The sequence below is a fragment of the Cupressus sempervirens genome, chromosome 6 (assembly GCF_028749045.1).
Source record: "Cupressus sempervirens isolate cs-2001-9-10 chromosome 6, ASM2874904v1, whole genome shotgun sequence".
In the NCBI taxonomy this organism is placed as follows: domain Eukaryota; kingdom Viridiplantae; phylum Streptophyta; class Pinopsida; order Cupressales; family Cupressaceae; genus Cupressus; species Cupressus sempervirens.
In genome coordinates, this window is record NC_143123.1 from 669,269,219 (window position 1) to 669,288,762 (window position 19,544).

Genomic DNA, 19,544 nt, shown 5'->3' on the forward strand with positions numbered 1-19,544 from the left:
CATTTGTTCACAACTCTAATTGTCTATTGGTCTGGAGTGGTAATTGGTACTTGGCGATAATTATGTCCCCGCCAACCAAAATAATTGTCCAAAAAGTACTGAGAAATCAACCATCCCTGTCACTAGCAATGTTTCAGGGTAAACTGTGTGGGCGAAAAACTTCTCTGAAGAATAAATCGACAACCTGTGCAGCTTGGAAATCTGTGGGGATGGCAGAGAAGTGTGTGTACTTTGTCAAACAGTCACCTACCACAAAGATACATTCCTTTCCATTTATCTTTGGAAATCCAGCGATGAAGTTCATAGAGATATTGTCCCATTTTGTTTCTGGTTTTGGCAGGGGTTGTAATAATCTGGTAGGTAAGGTGTGTTCAGATTTATTTTGTTGGCATGTTGCACATTCCCGCATGTACTCCAAGACATTGTCTTTAAGTCCTTTCCATGAAAACCTCTCCCTAAGTTGCTTATAGGTCTTAAGAAATCCAAGGTGTTTGGCTAACGGTGACAAATGCATTTCCTTCAGGATTCTATGCTTCAATTTGGATTCAGGCACTAAGTATATCCAATCCTTATAGTAGATGATGTCATCAACCATATAATATCAATCGTCTTGAATGTCACCATCCATTATCTTACATGCAAATGTGTTTTTGGAGTATTCCACCAACAAGTGTGCCTTTCAATCAACTGAAATCTAAGATAATGAACAAATGGCAAGTTTTCTTGACAAAGCAACTACTACGACATTATTATTTCCCTTCACATATTCGATATCAAAATCAAAAGCCTGAATCTTACTTACCCATTTTTGTTGCCTCTCGTTCAGATCCTATTGCCCCAAAAAATATCTCAAGCTATTATGATTGGTACAAACGACGAACTTGACTCCCACCAAATATTGTCGAAACTTGGTCAAGGCATGCACGATGGCCAACATCTTTGTCATAGATGGAATATAAAAGTTCTCCTTGTGTAATTTTTTGACTCTCATAGGTGGGGTGCCTTCCTACATCAGTATAGCACCAATGCCTTCTTTGGAAGCATCACACTCCAAAATGAAGGGTTGAGTGAAGTCAAGTAAAGCAAGAATCGGGCAAGTACTCATTGCTTCTTTTAACTTAGCAAAAGTGTGTTGTGCCTTCTCATTCCACTGGAAGGATCCCTTCTTAGTCAACTTTATTACTGGAGCACTGTGTTGGGAAAAACCTTTTACAAATCTCCTACAGTAACTACACAACCCAAAGAAACCTCGCAAATCTAAAAGGGACTTTGGCAGAGGCCAATCAAGGATAGCTTGCATCTTCTCCTAGTGTACCTGGACCCAATATTTACCGACATGTCCCAAGTTTAGTATCTTCATCATCCTGAATTCACACTTTGATTGTTTGGCAAATAATGATTGTGTTTCCATGATTCTGAGGACTTCATCCAGATGCTTTAAATGTTCTTCCCATGTTTTACTATAAATAATAATGTCATCAAAGAATACCAGCAAGAACTTACGCAACTGTTTGTTGAAGATGCAATTTATGCAAGACTAAAATATGGTTGGTGCATTCGTTAATCCGAAGAATGTGACCAAGAACTCATAATGCTTGTAGTGACAACAAAAAGTCATTTTTTCCACGATTTCCTCCCTCATGCATATCTAGTCATATCTAGATCGGAGATCTACTTTAGAAAAGTAAACTGCACCATGCAACTCATTCAACAATTCATCAACCCTAGGAATAGGGTATCTATTTTTTATTGTCTTCTTGTTTAACGCGCAGTAGTCCACACACATGCGTAACATCCCATCCTTTTTTTTCACCAACACTACTGAGCATGTGAAAGGGCTAGAGCTGGGATAGATTCATCCCTTCTCAAGCAATTCTTGAATTGTCTTCTCAAACTCATCTTTGAATTTTTTAGAATAGCGGTATGGCATGGTGATAACTAGTTTGGCGTCGGCTTCCAATTCAATGGTATGCTCAAAACCATGATGGAGAGATATGCCAAGAGGAATGTCTACAAAAACTTTATAGTGTATTCAAAATGGCCTGCAACTCATCATGCTAATGGTATGCCCATTTCCCTTTGATTGGTTCTGCTGAAACAAAGCAATGTGCAGCCCAAGCAATGTCATCATGCTGAAAAATGGCCTCCATTCATTGTCGGAGACTTCCTCCGTTCCCTCATTGGTCATCCCTCTAAGAATGACCACCTTTCCATCAACCACAAAAGTGAAGTCTATCTGTTTGAATCTCTATACGTATTCATCAAGTAACTTTATCCATTGTATGCTCAAAATGACCTTCATATCATCCAGGTCTACTATAAAGAAACCCTTCGTTATTGTGTGATTAGCCATGGTGATACTCAGTTGGGGAACAAGGTGCGTGCAAGGTAAGAGTGTCCCTCCAACAACCGTGACTTGGAATCTTGTGTGTGCCTTTATAGGTAGACCTTTTTGTTTCACCGACAATGAGTTTATAAAGTTTAGAGTGGCTCCTCTATCCGGCATCACAATGAACCTTTGTCCCTGAAGGGTTTCTTTTACCCAAAATACTGTACATCTCAGGTTCCCAACAAGGGCAATGGTTCCTCCTATTTGGAGGTTGGTACCTCCATCCCCTCTATGTGAAGGTATTGTTCAGCATAGATTGATGGATTTGTGGCATGTGCTTAACCGCTTGCCGTGGATCCTTGTCTCTAGCAGTTGTGATGTTCATTGACAGCTTGAGCTTTTGGTGTAATGGCAACAATGATTCCAATAAGTGGTATCAGAGCGTTGGGTTATGGGTTCAAATCCCTCAGGTCATGCTTAGAGGGGGATTGTTGGGAGGTTGGTGCCTCCATCCCCTCTAGGTGAAGCTATTGTTTAGCATAGATCGATGGATTTGTAACATGTGCTTAACCGCCTCCCGTGGATCCTTGTCTCTGGTGGTTGTGATGTTCATTGACAACTCGATCTTTTGGTGTAAGGCAACAACGATTCCAATACCTTCATGTTGTACCAATGCGGCAATTGTCTTCGTACGATTTAGGCTGACCTTCTTCGATTCCTTGCATGGGTGACCATCCTCTATGGGTACATTTTCATCATTAGAAACAACTTCAATGTTGTGTATTTTCCCTTTACCAAGGCATCTGTGCCCAGATTCCCACGGCTCCTTACAAGGGAAACATAATTTCTTCCTTCGGAGTTCCTGTCTAGTAGCTTCTTCCAACAATGGCTTCTTCGGTGGAGGTTTGTTATCTTTGTCCCTTGGAACCAATGGCGGTTCTGAGTTGGAGTAACCTCGAAAGGAAGATGTCAATGATGATGCCATACTTTGCGCCTTTTTGATAGCCTCTGAAAGGTTAGCAAGATTGAAATTCTTAACCCAACCCCTAAGTGATTCTGTCAACCCATCCATGAATAGTACTATTTGTCTCCTTTTAGAAATGTCTGTAACCATAACAAAGTTTCTGAAGTTCTATGATGTAATGGTCAACCGATCATGTTGGCCTTAATTGCACCAGTTCTTTATGATTAAGTTTTGGAGCTTTTCCATCAAATTGATTTATCAACCTTTCCGTGACTTTTGCATAAGTATTTAGTTAGTCATGTCCTAGCATAATGGTTGTTGTCGGTAAAATTGTAAATCAACCGACGGGGCCCTTCGAGAATCAGCTCCGCCCGTAGCTTGTAGACTTGTTCTTTCCTAACCTTTAGTTCTACTTCTGCCTTCATCTGAAGCTCTAAAGCTGACTACATCATGTCTGCACTTTCCCCCAACTCTTTCTCCTTTCCTGCTGCCACTTGCTCCAGTCCATTCTGCTCAATCCTTCAAATGCTATATTTTGTGGTGTGATCTCAGTGGTTGCAAATGTCGAAGGCTTACGTTTCTGCTTGCTGCTGCTACTGGTGCCTTCATTCTGATTACCTACGATCGTCATCTTTATGCCCTTCTCAACTGTAGATTCTTCCAGTTGCCTTCTCCATTTTCTTTTGCCTACAGATTCCATTTATTCTAAGGTAAGTTATTTCTCGACAACTTCCTTTCCCCCTTTCCAAGTGTCCGTACTGCCTTCCTCCCAGACCCAACCAACGGCTTCTAACTATTGTACTTATAAAAAAATCCTACAATTTCCCAGAAGGAAGCCATACGACCTCTTTTTGTTCCCCAGAATTATTCTATCAGCCGTACAAGCTTTTGGTGGATTGTAGCTTATTATCTTCTATGTCATACAGGAAAAATAGGAAAAATAGAAGTGTAGCATGGCATACAGACAATGTGTAGGCATTTTTTTTTTAAAGCATATTGATCATGCACAAACCAAACCTGAGAGACAGCTTACACAAACCGTACGGTGCCCCAAAAACAGTATAAAATGATCCGCATTTAGCCATACGGTGAGGGTAATTGAAGCACATGCACTAAATAAGATCGTCGTACGGTGCTAATAATTGGTTATAATGTGTCGTACGGCCATGAAATACCTTCTGAAAGCTCTTCGTCGATCCTTCAAGCAACAGAATTATCTCCCCATTTGAAAAGTCGTACGGTTGCTATCACTGATGCCTTGTGTGCATTTGTCCTGCCTCCGTACGGTGTCTAACAAAAGACTCTCCAAATCTGTATGATGTCACAGAGAATTCAATTTCAAAATTCTGTATGGTGCCAAATAGAGAATTTAACCTTTAAAATCCGTACGAGTATATAAAACATGACAACTGCCTTCACCGTACCGTATGAGGGTCTTGTACGGCTATTGAAACTTTCATCCAGTGCATATCAGGTGCCCATTAGTTACCATACGGTGCCTATCAGGTTCACATTAGCTACCGTATGGTGCCTTTAAAACACCCTTCCAAATCCGTATGACATGAGGATCCTTTAAAAAGTCCGTACGGCTACAAAAACCACCGTACGGTGCCTTTCAGGTCAATTCAAGTTATCGATAAAAAAATCAATTCTCCCTCCGAGTTTTGTCCTTCTCCGACAACAGAAGGTCGTTCTGGCATGGTACATCTTTAATTTTGAGCCGTTCGCTGCCTTTGATATTTCTTGTCCATCTAATGTCCACAACTTTAGTTTTGCATCAAATGTTTACCGTATGGGTAAATAGATTAATGCACACAGACAATAGACAAGAACAGCAGTACTCCTTTTATTATTCGCATATGCCAAAGAGATTACATAATTCTTATGATGATGATTACAATGATCTCAGAGGGTGTATATATACTTTCCGAAGAACCTTCCCGAAGGGGTCTATCAGCTACATAACAAGAACCTTCCCGAAGGGGCCCGTCAACTGCATAACACTTACTGACGGCATCAACCCATTGGCTACACAATATTTACCGACATCCTATCGACTACACAATATTTACCAACGACATCCTGTCGGCTACACAATATTTACTGACGACATCATCCCCCCAGAAGAAAAAGTCATCTCCAAACGACAATTACAAAATATCCAAGACAAATTAACAAAACGGAATACATTAACTGACTAACTACAACAAGATAGATCTTTTTCTGCCACACCACTTTCACATTCATCTCATGCCTGCACCAAACTGGTCTCCAAACCACGTTGCATCTGTAGCCTCTCTTAACACAATACTATCTTCTTAATGAAGCTAACCTTGATAGCCACCTGTGCTACTTTCTCTGCTTCCAACTCCTAGGTACCCTGAGCCAAGTGTCACTGTACTGCCTTCAACTGGATGATCAGCTCCTCCCAAGCTCTCTATGCACCCACCAAGACAGCTTCACATCCAACGCCTACTCCAAGTGCCTCAAAGCGTATCACCTCTCTTGAAAAGCTTGCTCCGTTGATCTTTCCACCTCTGGCACACTATGCCTGTAGCAACTCCAAGTCTCATCAACTGGTACACTTCCCATGACTGATAATTGCACCAACTGGGGGTCTAGGGGGCAGGATTAGCATTCTCAAAGCCACACAAAACTCCATGAAACACACCATTTTGTGATTTTCTTTGGATTCCACACTCTTTCTATCAACTACTTGCGTTTTCTACCTGTTTATGTCTTTCCCTTTCCTTCGGCATCATACATTACTCATTCTGAACTGTTTTGATTTGTCATCGTATTTTTTTTTTTTTTTAAGAACCTCCTGCTTCTTGAAGAGTATGGCTCCTTCCTGTGATTATCTTAGCCGTACAGTAATGTGGCTCCCTGTTTTGGTGTACAAAAATGGCTCCTTTATTTTATGCCTTGGCTGTATGCTCCTTACTTTCTCCCCCTTTTTTTCCTTCTATTTTCTTCTTTATGGTTGTATGGTACTTGCGGCTTTTACTATTGTTTTGGTCGTACGGCATTTCTCCACAGTCGTACAGTTTGTCCTTTACTCTCGCCCAAGTCAGCCGTACGAACAGTTGTACAGTAGTTTACTTGTTTGCTTGAATCACATGTACGGCCTTCTCTTTGTTGTTGTCTTTCATCATATGGCGTATGGTTCTTATTTTGTTTGCCTTAGACTCTCCTTCACCGTACGGCCCCTGTAGTCTTCTTAGTACCATACAGTCTTCATTCTCTGTCTCTTTTCCAGTCACTGTCCAGCGTATGGTCTCTTATTTCACCTTTCTTATTGTCGTACACTGTACGGTCTTTTATACTTTTGTTCACATGCTTGAGCGTTACCTCCATTAGCCATACAGTTACTAATATATGTGCATGTTCCGTACGGACCGTATGTTTCAATATTTACCAGTTGTACGTCATACAAGGTTTTTATCTTGCTCCCCAATGTCGTACGATATAAACTTTCCACTATTTCTGTTATTGACCACTATACAGTGGTGACTAGTCCGTTTAATTTAACAATTACGTTCCCAATTTATTACTTCCATACTCTTTTAACACTCTGATCTTTTATTACTTCGCAGTGGCACTAAAAATTATGTTCATCTCTATCTTTTATCTACCTTTACTTATCTTACATATGTGCAGTATTTACATATATACAGTATTTACAGTGGTTCTTTTCTTAGTTGTTCGTCCACAAAGGTGCGTTATTTCTTTCATGGTATACTTTTGACCCATTCACTGCATTGGCTACTTCCTTCCTATCGAGCATCCATAATTTTATTGCTCTGTTATCGCCCACTTCGGGGATTTTATATGGCCCGACCCACTTTATCTTAAATCTACCTAGTCTGATCTCGTTGTGCCCATTATACTTCAGCACTAGTTGTCTCGATTGAAATCTATTCAACTTCAAGTGCTTGTAGTGCCATGCCTTATGCCTGTTCTGTGTAACCTTCGTCGCTCATACCATGAATTCCGTTAGCTGCCACTCCTTGCCGTCAATAACCGTATTCTTGATTCTATTAACCTTCACTCCGTACAACTGCAGTTTTTATTAAACCCTTCTTCTTTGTTTCCTGTGTAGACCGTACGATGTGTTTTCCTTGTTGTCGGCACATTTCTACTATATTCGTGGTGCGGTGTAACATTTTCTTTCTACGCAGTCCGTTCACCATGTACCGTATGGCAAAATCTTTCTTTTTGCTAGGTTCGTAAAGTATGTTCTTCCCTTCAGCTTTAGCCATAACCTCTTTTCCTTCTTTCACTTCTCTGTATTCCTTCGGACATTCATTTTCCTCTTCTTTCTCACCTTTGTCGACCCTTAACATGTTACAACTCGAAAAGAGCTCGTAATCCTCCATTTGCCAATGGAAAAGGTCGTTCACCAAATTCAAATCATTGTCCATCGATCCACCTTCCAACTGTAGGACTCCTTCCTCATTGGGTTCCAATCATTGCTTTCCTTTATCCTCTTCTTCGGACTTCTTTGCCCACCATTTGTGTGTGTAAATCAATAATAAATTTTCGTCCTTTGCTTTCCATTAATAGTGTATTCTTCTTCCAGTCATGCTTAGCCTTTGCTTGTACAAGCCATCCTCACCCCAGAATAGTGCCATATCCTCTCTTCAGCGCGATGACGACGAAATCGAGTAGGAACGGCTGTGTTCCAATAGTCACTAGTTGTGTCATCAGGATTTCCAATAGTTTGATCTCGTGCTGGTCTGCCGTGAGCAACTGGAATGTAGGTGGCCATAACATCAACTATCCCAACTTCTTCCAAGTATCCTCCGGTAACACATTCACACCAGATCCTCCGTCTACAATTGTGTCTGTTAGAACTGTTCCCATAATTCTCATCTCGACGACCGCCGGATGCCGTCCGAATGTGAGGGCTAGCAGCATCGGATCCTCTGCTCTTGCTCCACTTTTTCTCTCCCTTTTGTATTCTCCTGATAATTTAGCCGCTGGAGCGATGTTTGTGAGTGCCAATCGGAGTTGAGGCATTGTGAGCAGCAGATCATTTATTTTGACGGTTACTTCTGTTTGTAATATCTGTCATACGATGTTCTGTTCCGCGCATTCCCTTGCTGAGATACCAGTAGTGTCCTTCAAGTGTGCTTTCTCCGCCTGCGTTGCCTTCTCAAATTCCGCCCGTGTCTCCTCTAATCTCTTCTTTTCCTCCGTCAAGTCGGGGTACAGTTTTGCTTGCTTCCGTGTGATTGCTAGAACCTCCTCTTCGTCTGTCCTGATGGTGATCAAATTCACTCTTGATTTCGCGCACTTAGCATCTTCATGATCTCTAGGACCGCACCATCTGCATAACAACTTTGGTGCATTTGCCATTGTACGGTCTCGGGCAAAGTGGCCCCACAAATTGCATGCTCGGCATTGTACCATAAGGCGGCCGTTCGCATCATACTAAATTCGGCTGCAACTTCCATTATTATTGTTGGCATTGTTGTTGTTTTGCCCTCGCCTATTACTTTTGTACCCTCTCGACATAGCACCCTCATTACTGGTGTTTCTACTCCCTCCTAACGCGGAAGTCTCCTGGATCAGGAGCACTTGTTGAGGTCCTCTTGTTTTCATATTGAAGGGGCATTCTTTTGTGGAATGTCCCATGATCTCGCAGATCTCGCAGAACTAGTTCTTTGGACAAGATCCCTTCATGTGACCTTTTGTCTTACATTCTGTGCACCATAGGTCGTTTCCCTTCATCTCTTTCTACATGTTCTTAAATTCTTTCATCATTCGGATCATATCCTTCTGGAGAGCTCGAACCTTCTTGCTGCCTTTTTCACCATCGCTGCTCTCCTCTTCCGAAGACGCATCGTCATCTGAATCGGATGAGCAAATCTTCTCCTTTTTTGTTTTCTGCTCACTTTCTAAGTTTATCGCCCGATTGTATGCTTCAGTGTATGACGATGGCGGCACAATGTTCATTTTCTTCCGTAACTTCGAGCGTAATCCTTCAATGAACCATCTCTTTTGCAACCCATCTATCAGCTTGCTCTCCATCTTGTTTATTAACTCTTTTAATTTTCTTGCATTTACTCAAACTGTTTCATTTTTTCCAGGCTTCGCGTTGTATATCTCTACTACGATCTTATTGTCGTCGCGCAGTAATTAAAATTCAGTGATAAACTCCTTTTTAACTTCCGCCCAATTGGTTAATTTTTGGGGATCCATATCGGCAAACCAATCAACTGCGACACCCCTTAGGGTTGATGGAAATTGTCGGACCCATTCGTTTGTATCGGTTACGCCATTCGTCGTTCAAATTGTTTCGCATTTCTTACAGTGTCGAATTGGATCAGTCGTTCCATCACCATCAAACTTTGGCAATTTTTCCTTTGGTCCAGCCATTACTATTCGAGTTGGAGGTACTTGTTGTGTACCCGCGTTGTTCTGCGCACCCACACTGTTCGGCACACATGTACTGTTCTGCACACCTGCACTGTTCTACACACCTATGCTATTTTGAACAGTCATTTTATTTCCGATAGTCGTGCTATTTGGTGAAGAAGGGTTTTCGTCAAACGAAGCTGTCCGTTCTGGAAGTGTATCTTGAACAAAGAGTTCACTCCACGCTCGTGCTCCCTCGACACTCCGAGCCATGCGAGTTAATCCCTTTCCGTCTGGATTCTCCTCCCTCAGCGTATGTAGGTTAAGAAATTCCTTCCTTGCTTCTTCTACCAAATCCAACCATTGTCAAGTCTCTTCCAGCAATTCCTTAGTGCTTCGGTGTCTGTCGGCAATTTGCTGAAACCTTCCTCTGCATTCGGCCTGTTGTGCCAAAATTAAATTCCGTTGTGTTGTGCGTATTTCATCTTTTTCCTTCAGCTTGTTCTTATTTTTGTTCAGTTGATTTGGCATTAGTCTTCATTCCTCTACCTTTGTTCCAAGTCCATCGAGCAACGGTGCCAAATGTTTACCGCATGGGATAAATAGATTAATGCACACAGACAATAGACAAGAACAACCGTACTTTTATTATTCGCATATGCCAAAGAGATTACATAATGATTATGATAATTATTACAATGATCTCAGAGGGTGTATATATACTTTCCGAAGAACCTTCCCAAAGAGGTCCGTCGGCTACATGACAATTACCGAAGGGCCCGTCGGCTTCATAACAAGAACCTTCCCGAAGGGCCCCGTTGGCTGATTTACAATTTTACCATCAACAATGGTGTCATGATGCCACCATTTATACACCACTCCCTCTAAGTGGAGTGTTGGAAATTTAATTTCCTCCTCTTTTGGCATCGGATTGAGCTGGAAGTAGGTGTTGGCCTTCATTACCCATGCCTGAGTGGATATGGGTCCGAATCCATCAAATGGTGACAAGTTCACTTGACTCAACTTCCTTCCAAGGTCATCGTTAAAATATCAAATGTTTTCGCTCCCAAAATATCGCATTCTCAATTCCGCGTAATCTTTGTAGGATATAACCCCTTTGAAGTTTGCATTCTTCCAATCTTCTTTTAGTTGTTCTTGAACTTACTCAAAGGTCGGTATCCTTCATGCGGCACCTCCATCCATGGAGGGAAGGTTGGCATGAAAGGTCAAGAGCGCGCCTAATGAGGGTTTGCCTTTCCAGAAGCGGAATTGTCATTGTGAGCATTTTGTTCTCCAGATATATTACTTCTAGCTAGTTTTCGCAACGTTTCTTCCATCTATGCTTGATTCCTTGAAATCTTTCTCAGTAATGCCATCAATTCAGCGAGAGTGGTCTCTCAGAAATCTCACATTTTGTCAACTAAGTGGGATCTCTTTCATTTTCGGCTATATCCTTTCATTCATTTCCCACCTTCCACAGGCTGGCACGATCACTGGCTTTGATACCATTATAATGCTCTACCTTCGTAATATAGGTGAAAGTCCAATTTGATGTCGTGCAGGAATGAATGATTCATTACCGTATGTACATGGTAGGAAATTATGGCTTGTACGATGCTAGAAAGAATGTACAATTGTAGTGTGTGAGTGACCCTACGATGTACAGTAAAGTGTTTGTACGATGACGTTATCGGGCAAGTATGTCATATGGTGTGTGATGGAGGGGGCGTGTATGTCGTACGGTGTGTGATGGAGGGAATATGACCGTACGGAATGACAAAGGAGTTGACCATACGATCTGTATAGTATGGAGAAAATGAGGAGAATATGATCATGTGGGGTTTTCCGACAATGTCTAAGTTGCAAGTTTGTACGGTGATATGGGTGCAATCCGTACAGTTGGGATTGGGTTGGTCTTACAATAGGAATGAACAAGTGTACGGAGGGCAAAAGTGACGGAGGGTAGACCATGCAAGGATGTATGAATATGAACGTAATCTATATGGTATCGCAAACTTGATCAATGATGTTGCTATAAATAGAGAGATTGTTAATTACCTTTGAATTGCCAAATAAACACCAAATGCACACTAAATACTAAACAGAGATTAAATTTGTTGATAAATGATGATGCTCTGATTTGCCAGATCCAAGTCAAGTAATACAGAAATGAAATAGGGTGAGAGTTGAATTCCACCGAAACCAAAAATAGCCAAGTAGGGAAGATCTTCCACTTCTGAAATGGCAAACATGAAGAACTCTAATAGGAATTCATAGTACAAAGAAAATAATCCAAAATCACATACCAAAGGAACTTAACCTCACGAACATAACTACCCCATCGAGAGAGAAACTGTGTAAACAATTAAAATTAAAATGGGTCCGAGATATGCTAAATCAATCTACCCATAAACAAAGGTTTTGATAATTTATTTATTTTATGACGAGGTTGGGAACATTACACATGCCACGGTTGATTGGGACCAATTGAGATTGTGTTGAGTAACACTATTGTTATCTCATTCCTAGTGTAATGTATTGACTTTAGGACCAAGCCTATTACACTCTTAGTTAAAGGTATATTCATGTGGCCAACTTACAGATATTCTAGATATGTTCTTGGTCACCTTAAGGATGTAATTAATGTTGGAGTGCATATATAATGTCAATCAAATTCATTCAAAAGTGCCCATATGGGGACAGAAGATAACAGTGGCAAAAGTTGTATAGGCTAGGCTATCTACATAATTTATATAAGGGTGTGAACAAAAATGCTGATTTCAAGCACACTCTAAGAGTATTTTGAAGCAAATTAGATCAGAGAGATGTTGAAGACTCAAATTTGAATACCTATGTGACATATCTTTCATTTTTCCTATAGCCATTGAGGTCAATGCCTCAAATCTTGAGTTGGTGGCTCAATTTTTGGATTAGGGGTTTAGTGTCTCATGCAGGCTGGTGCTTGCAAATGTAATCGGGGATTGGTGTTTCCATCTAAGGTTGTAATTCATGTAGGTCGGTGCCTAATAAAACTTTTAAGTTCTTTATTTGCTTTGTGAGACTAGATTTGAGCTATAGATCCAAGTAGAGTTATTCTCATCATGGAATTTCCCCTATTGGTTTCCATGTATATCTAGTGTTCATATGTTTTGATATGTGATTGTGCTTAACTTTTTGGTTAGCTGATTTAATGTTAAGTAAGAACAGGTAATGCTTGTATTGATGAATTGGATTTGAAGCTCATATTGGCATATACTACACCCCTCCCCATAAATCATTTTGCTTAAGAGTGGGGAGATTTATTATTAAAGTTTTCCTATTTTATTAATAGCCAGCAAGAGACCGCTATCTAAAAAAAATCAAACTACATGGAAATTTTAAATAATCATATGATAACATTGATAAAGCATTCATCATAACATTATGTAGCCTTTGTGAGCATGGATAATTCAATAGTAATTATCATCTTCGTATAATCATGTGAACATTATTCGTAGACTCAAACTCGAAGAGTACTCAACAAGCCCAAAATTTTCAACTCAGCAAGATAAGATAGATTTATTAATGTCCAAGAAAAGACCACAAAGGATCAAAGGAACTGCCAAACAACAAAAGACAAAAGGCCAGCCCAAACTAGGGATGCCAAATGGCACCCAAGGGAAAACAATAACAATAACCAAAAGTAAACAAGCAACAACAAAGAAAGAGAGAGGGGCAGGGATCCATAGCAAGAACCCTAAAACCCCACTACAAAAATGAAACAGTAGAGAAGAATGTCGATATAGAAGGATAAGCCAAGGGGTTAGCTGGCAAGGTGCATAGAGCGTCTCTAACACTTCCTAGAAGAGGAAGAGGAAAAGGAAAGCCACTGCTGAAAATAGCTCCTTTGGGGTCCCACAGATCTAGAATAACTAAAAGGAGGGGGACCAAGATGATGCTTAGTATCATGCGTTAACTAAAGCTCGGAGAAAAAGTAGGTGATAAGCCAACAAGACTGGAAATCGGCAAGGTGGTGATGCTGGAGTGAATGGTCTCAAAGTCTAATGATGGCCTGAAGATAGAGGGTCAGGCATTTTTTATCTATGAAACCATAAAAAATTGGAGACAGACTAGACCCCTCTAAATAAGCAATAGAACCTCCCTCTGATCCAATAGTATATAGGACACTGGAAGATGAAGTGCTCCTCTATCTTAACCTCCCCAATACTGCATAATCAGCAAATCTCATTCTCTTTGTCTAGCTAAAGATATATCTCGATATAGCCAAGGGGAGCCCACTCTTAAGGAACCAAGTGGAATCTGAAGGGAATGTTACCCAAGGTGAGGTAAATAAAAAGAGCAAATAATGAGTTTGTCCAACAACATTGAGAAGTGCTCAGCGTAAAACACCATCTTAGGGCAAAGGCCCCCATGAGGGTTAACCCAAGTAATGTGGATAATTGCCTATAACTGTTTGCCCTGATACACTTGTTCTAGTCATGTCTAGATGGGAGGAGGTGGTGAGGAACATCAAGAGAATAATAAGTGGGGGAAGACAATCAATCTCAATCCCAATAGACCCAAGAAGGTTCGAAGCACCAACAAACCAACCATGGGCCCAACCCGAAGAAACAGAAGCAGCAATAAACCAAAGGGAACAATTAGCAAGGTAGGAGTACTTGCAGCACCCTTCACAAGAATCAACAGATCCACAAAGGCAAACCAAGAACCAAATAAGATCAAAAATAGCCCCTAGCCTAAAGGGGTCAGCCCCAAACTCCGGAAGAATAATATTGGGAGGAATGAACTACTTGCAACGGATAATGCATCGAAGAAGAAGAATTTGTAACCGCTCCATGGAGGCCCAATCAAGCTCCACTAAGGAAGGTCCCCAAACCATAGGCCCATAAAGAACAAAAGGTCTAATCAGAGAATCCATGAGGGTCTGCTTGGACATGGCATCCTGGAAATGGTGCCAAAAACATTCTCTCAAGCACGGCCAAAGAACCATGCCCTTGTTGATGCAAGTTTGGATGGAAGGTCTCAAACTAAAACAAGGAACAAAGAACTTAATTCCCAAATAACTGTAGGAAGAGAAGATCTCCACCTCCAAACCTCTAAAGAAAAAATACAAGTGAGAAGACCTGAGACTGTTGAAAACCATCATGTTCATTTTCCCCAAATTGATAGTCAATTGCTCTAAGTCATAAAAAGCCTCAAGATTATGAAGTTGTCCTTGTAAACCTCAAGGGAGGAAGCCAAAAGAACAAAATCATTAGCAAAAAGCAAAATAGAGATCAAAACTTGGTGGAGTAGGCACCCCGAGAGTGCTCTTGAAGAAATCCCTCAAGCTCATCAATATAAATCCCAAATAGAGTAGGGGACAGGGGCCAATCCTTCTCAACACCAATGGTGCTTCTAATGAAATCAAAGAATCCTTCCCGAATCCTAAGACAACCCAAACTCTCTCATAAAGTTTCATGATAGTTGTGAGGATAGTCTTAGACACACCAATGTCACGAAGTCTTTGAAACAAGGCCAACCAGGGAACTGAATCAAAAGCCTTGCAAAAATCCAAAAAGCAACAAAAAAACCCCAAATATACCAATGTCGCGAAGTCTCTAAAACAAGGCCAACTAGGAACCGAGTCAAAAGTCTTGCAGAAATCCACAAAGCAACAATAAAGCTTCAAGGAACAATGTTGTGCCTCCTCAATAATGGCCCAAAGAGTCAGAATGTAGTTTGTAGTTTGATAATTAGGTCTGAAACCTTTCCACCCTCTAGCAAGGATGTCTCATTGGTCCAACTCCCTGAAAAGAATAATGTGGCATATAGTTTGGAAAATCAAGAAATGGAAATCAAATATAATAATGAAGTCAAGCCCAATTTGTGAATTGGATGAATAATGTGGTGTGACCAAGACAGGCAAAACTTAATGCAAATGATATGGTTGAAGATGTTGGACAAGCAAAAGCCTAAGACAGTGAGACCATGCTTGAAGAACTCTAATTGAAACACCTCGTCATCAGCCGCTCTACTATTCTCGACAGTTCTTATAGCCTCCCTAATGTTCATAGGGGTCAAAAGATGGCAAGAAGTGGGGGGAGGAGGAATGGACGACCAGCTAGTGGGTGATATCATGGAGAGAATTGTGGGATACAAAGGAACCATGGTGTAGTATGGCAGGAAGGGGCGAGCAGCAAGGGAAAAGGGTGCACCAAAAGGATTTAGGGAAGTGGTTCAGAGAGGTACGAAGGGCTTTCCTAAGCTAGGAGATGTAAGGCATTTCTTGCAATGGAGGAAGTAACGGTTAGAAGTTTTCAACCTAGCATAGGAGGGGTGGTGATGGATGAAAGCATCAAACAAGGCCCGATGGTGAGCTTTACAGTTCTCATCGTACCATTTGTTCATAGGACAAATGTTCTTAGGCCTAGATAGAGGGTATGGCGGGGTGATCGAATGAGGGAAAGACAAAGGTGGTGGAATGAGTTAAAGACAAAAGGGTGACTTCCCAGCTAGATGGTGAAAAGGAGATCAAACTTGGTAGTGGTGCACTCAAGAGGAAAAAAGTGGGTATCAAGGGGGAGGAGCTAGCTGAAGTGATGGATGAAAAGATTGCAACAATTGTCCTTGAAATAGAACACAGTACAAGGGGAAGGGTCGAGAGGATAGGCAAGGGGGAGGGGGGGGAGGGTGGAGTAGACGGAGAGCATGATCAATGAGGGAAGTGGGAGTGACAGAGAAATGGTCAAGGGATGCAATGAAGCCCTGGGTAGAAAGAACATAGTCAACCACACTCGCACCACTATAATGAGGCCTATGACAGTTCAGGAAGCAAGATAAGCCATTCAGAACCAACATATCAAAGGACTCCCAAAGTTGGATGAGATGTCAGCCATACTTCGTGAAAGGTCTTGAAGCATCATCCAAGGATCTTTGAAGCCCCTAAGTGGTCAGATTTGTGTCTTCAATACCCATAGTGTCTGTGGCCTGAATGTGAAGAGGGGTCTAAAATACCTATGTCTATGCATTGAAATCGTCAAGAATGATGACGTCCTTGGCAGTGGAAAACTTATTGTACAGGTCAAAGAAGGGGTCACCATCAGGACCATTATTGATTGCATAAGCAAAAAAAGCTGGAGAAAAGTAACAAACTCCAATAAAGATGTCTTTTGAGGTGGGGAACAGCATGACATACCCAGTTGAATCATCAAAGAAGACAACTTAATCTAATCCCAAAATCGGTTACTGACAGAAAGGCAACTCCCCAAACCCATGAATACCACTAAAGGCCCTAGTCTCCAACCTATAAACTAAGAGCCAGTGAAAATCAGTGACACCCATAAGAGGATGAGAAAGACTTTCGTGAGTTTTTGTAAGGTAGAGAAGATTGGAGGATCCCAGAGCATCATGTAGTAAGCCCAAAGAAGACCAAACCATCCCATTGGCATTCCAGCAATTTATCTGCAGAGTATTATATTTCAATTCCTTATCAACCAACTCAGAACATGACCATCATTAGGTGGTTGTATCTGCAACTCTAGATTTGCATAAGGAAGAAAGAATCCCTAATCACAGCCTTCAAGTCTGTGATGAAAGCCCATTTACTACTGTGCACCTAGTAGCAACTGCGAGTTCTCTAGAATGTTTTAGTTCTACCACCAGTGTCTCAGTAAGATCTTCATCAAGAAAAAAAATTGAAGGTGAAGGAAACAGCTTCCTTCTAAGTTTGAGAACCTAAAGCTGATCTGGTGTAGTAATGAAATGAAGGAAAAGTGTGGATTCATAACCGACCAAAGCCCTATCCAGGCAAATGTCTTTGATGTCAAGTTGGCCTCTGAGAAAGGAGTAACCTATTGTAAGATGGTCAAGGGAGATTGCTTGAAGACCTCAGACTTTGAGGTTTAGCTCGCGAGAACTTAAATCTCGTAAGATAACAGATATAAAATTAAAATCTTAATAGAAACAAAATTTTTTTGTAATATTCAATTACAAAATGTACAAAAATAAAAGTTGACATCTCAAAAACATGTGAAAAATGCATTTTAACAAACATTTTACTTGCATTGACATTTTTAACCATGTTATTTTGTGTCGATAAAAAAAGAGATAAACTTGTGAAAACTCATTCAGCCAAAAAAAAAGAACTTGCAGAGTTTATGGACTATGCATGTTAGCATGGGTTAATAAAGACATGCTTGACTTGTGCATATATTCAAGTAACAGATTTAAATTTTTAATATTGAAGTTTTCCTAAAGCCATCATTGGTCTATTAACACATCCAAAACCACACAAACCTTCATGGTGCACAGCATTTTCTTTTCTTTCTTTTTTTTGGGTAAATCTTACATGGGCATGTCATAAACCAAAAAAGCCCTGAAAGGCTGTACGTTATTCTAAAAAGTAAATGAAATGTCCCCAAGAATTCTAGAGGATGGCTACTCATCCACAGGACAAATGGGGGTCATTTGGACATCGCTAGGCCATCATGGTGACAGCTAGCCAACCCCCTAATATACTGTGCAAATTTTTGGCATCTCAAGGGTGTTTTCAAAATTTTGACAAGAAGGGGGACAGTATGGAAACATTTCCCACCTGGCTCACATCTCTGAGGTGTACCCTACGAGGAACAGGGTCATTCAGGGCAGGGAACACATCCCCAAGAAGCATTGCTCAGCTCACTTTAGGGGAGGCAGCCAATGTATCCCCCTTGCTGAATTTTTTTTCCAAGGATATGTTTCAAAGGGGACTTTTACGCAAATTTGCCCGTTACTAAGTCAACCCAGAAACCGGATGCAATTAAGGTATATTAGTTTTTAATTCCTTTTATCAATAGATGTGATTTAAAGGGCACCTTATAGTAACGTAAACAAAATTAATGTCTGCCCACGTCCGTACATGCACAGCTCAACATGCAGCCCCGATAATTCTAGGTAGAAAGGCATAACAATTTGCTTTCGAAGATACTACAATTCGCTATAGCTTCAGATTTGATATTATTGGCATTTCAACATCGGTCGAATTAGTTTCCTTGTTGCCAACAGAGAACAGTAAACCCCGATTCCGCCACCTCTCATACACAGTAGAAAGACTTTGCCCTACCCTACTCGGCGTCAATTTAGAATGTTAATAATTTGAAGCTTGCCCAGCTAATAATTATTTTCCATAGAAATTTCAAAAATGCAATGTGCGTACGATGTTCATTGAAATTATATCATATCAACGAAACATGAATCATAACTGACCAGTTAATTAATTACAGCAAAGCTCGAGCAAAAGATCAGTTCTGCGAAAAAGTAGCTGGAAATTTGGAATAAATCAAGATTTAAATGTTGTAACGATACAAGTACCTGAGGAAGAATTTAGCGGTGAGAGTTCCCACACCATGGTTAGCCTCCTGAAAACAAACACACCCGCAGAAAATGGCGGTATACAGCAACGAATAGTTCTATATTTAAATACAGAGAATGTTGTTGAATAGCACCCAATTCATCATAGTAAATCCACCTTGGGATCGGTTGCTTAAAGCATTCTTCAGTAATATTTTTGTATTTAAGCCCTTCAACTGACTAATATTTAAAATCCAACGTTCTCTCCCTCTTCTAGTTTTATTTGATTCGAATTACATTAGGGTCCGTTTGGTTGCGAGCGTAGGAATTGAGAATTAGAATAGAAAATTTGAATGAGAATGGAGAATGAAGAATAGGAATGGAAAAATGCAATCCAATCTTGTTTATCCCTTGTTTGGTTATGCAAGCTTAAATTGGAATAGGGTTCACTTGCAATCGGCGCCCTTTGAAAATATTTCTGAAAATGCAATTGGCGCCATTGGAAAATCGCTAAAATATTTGAAAATATTGAAAACAAAGTTCCAGCGCTCACTCCAGGTCAAAGCGGATTTGAAAATT

General features: G+C 40.7%; 1 protein-coding gene across 6 annotated transcripts in view; it reads right to left on the minus strand.

The window, feature by feature from the left end:
• NBS1 (nijmegen breakage syndrome 1) overlaps positions 1 to 19,207 on the minus strand; it is a 280,347-nt gene extending 261,140 nt beyond the window's left edge. For 5 of the 6 annotated variants that reach the window (XM_089789303.1, XM_089789302.1, XM_089789300.1 and 2 more), the window contains exon 1: positions 18,987 to 19,163. In XM_089789303.1, the coding sequence (XP_089645429.1) occupies positions 18,987 to 19,023 (37 nt within the window). In that variant the 5' untranslated portion in view covers positions 19,024 to 19,163. Of the gene's footprint in view, positions 1 to 18,986 lie in introns of all 6 variants that reach the window. The other variant, XM_089789301.1, reaches the window with a different exon arrangement.
• Positions 19,208 to 19,544: the final 337 nt, after the last annotated feature.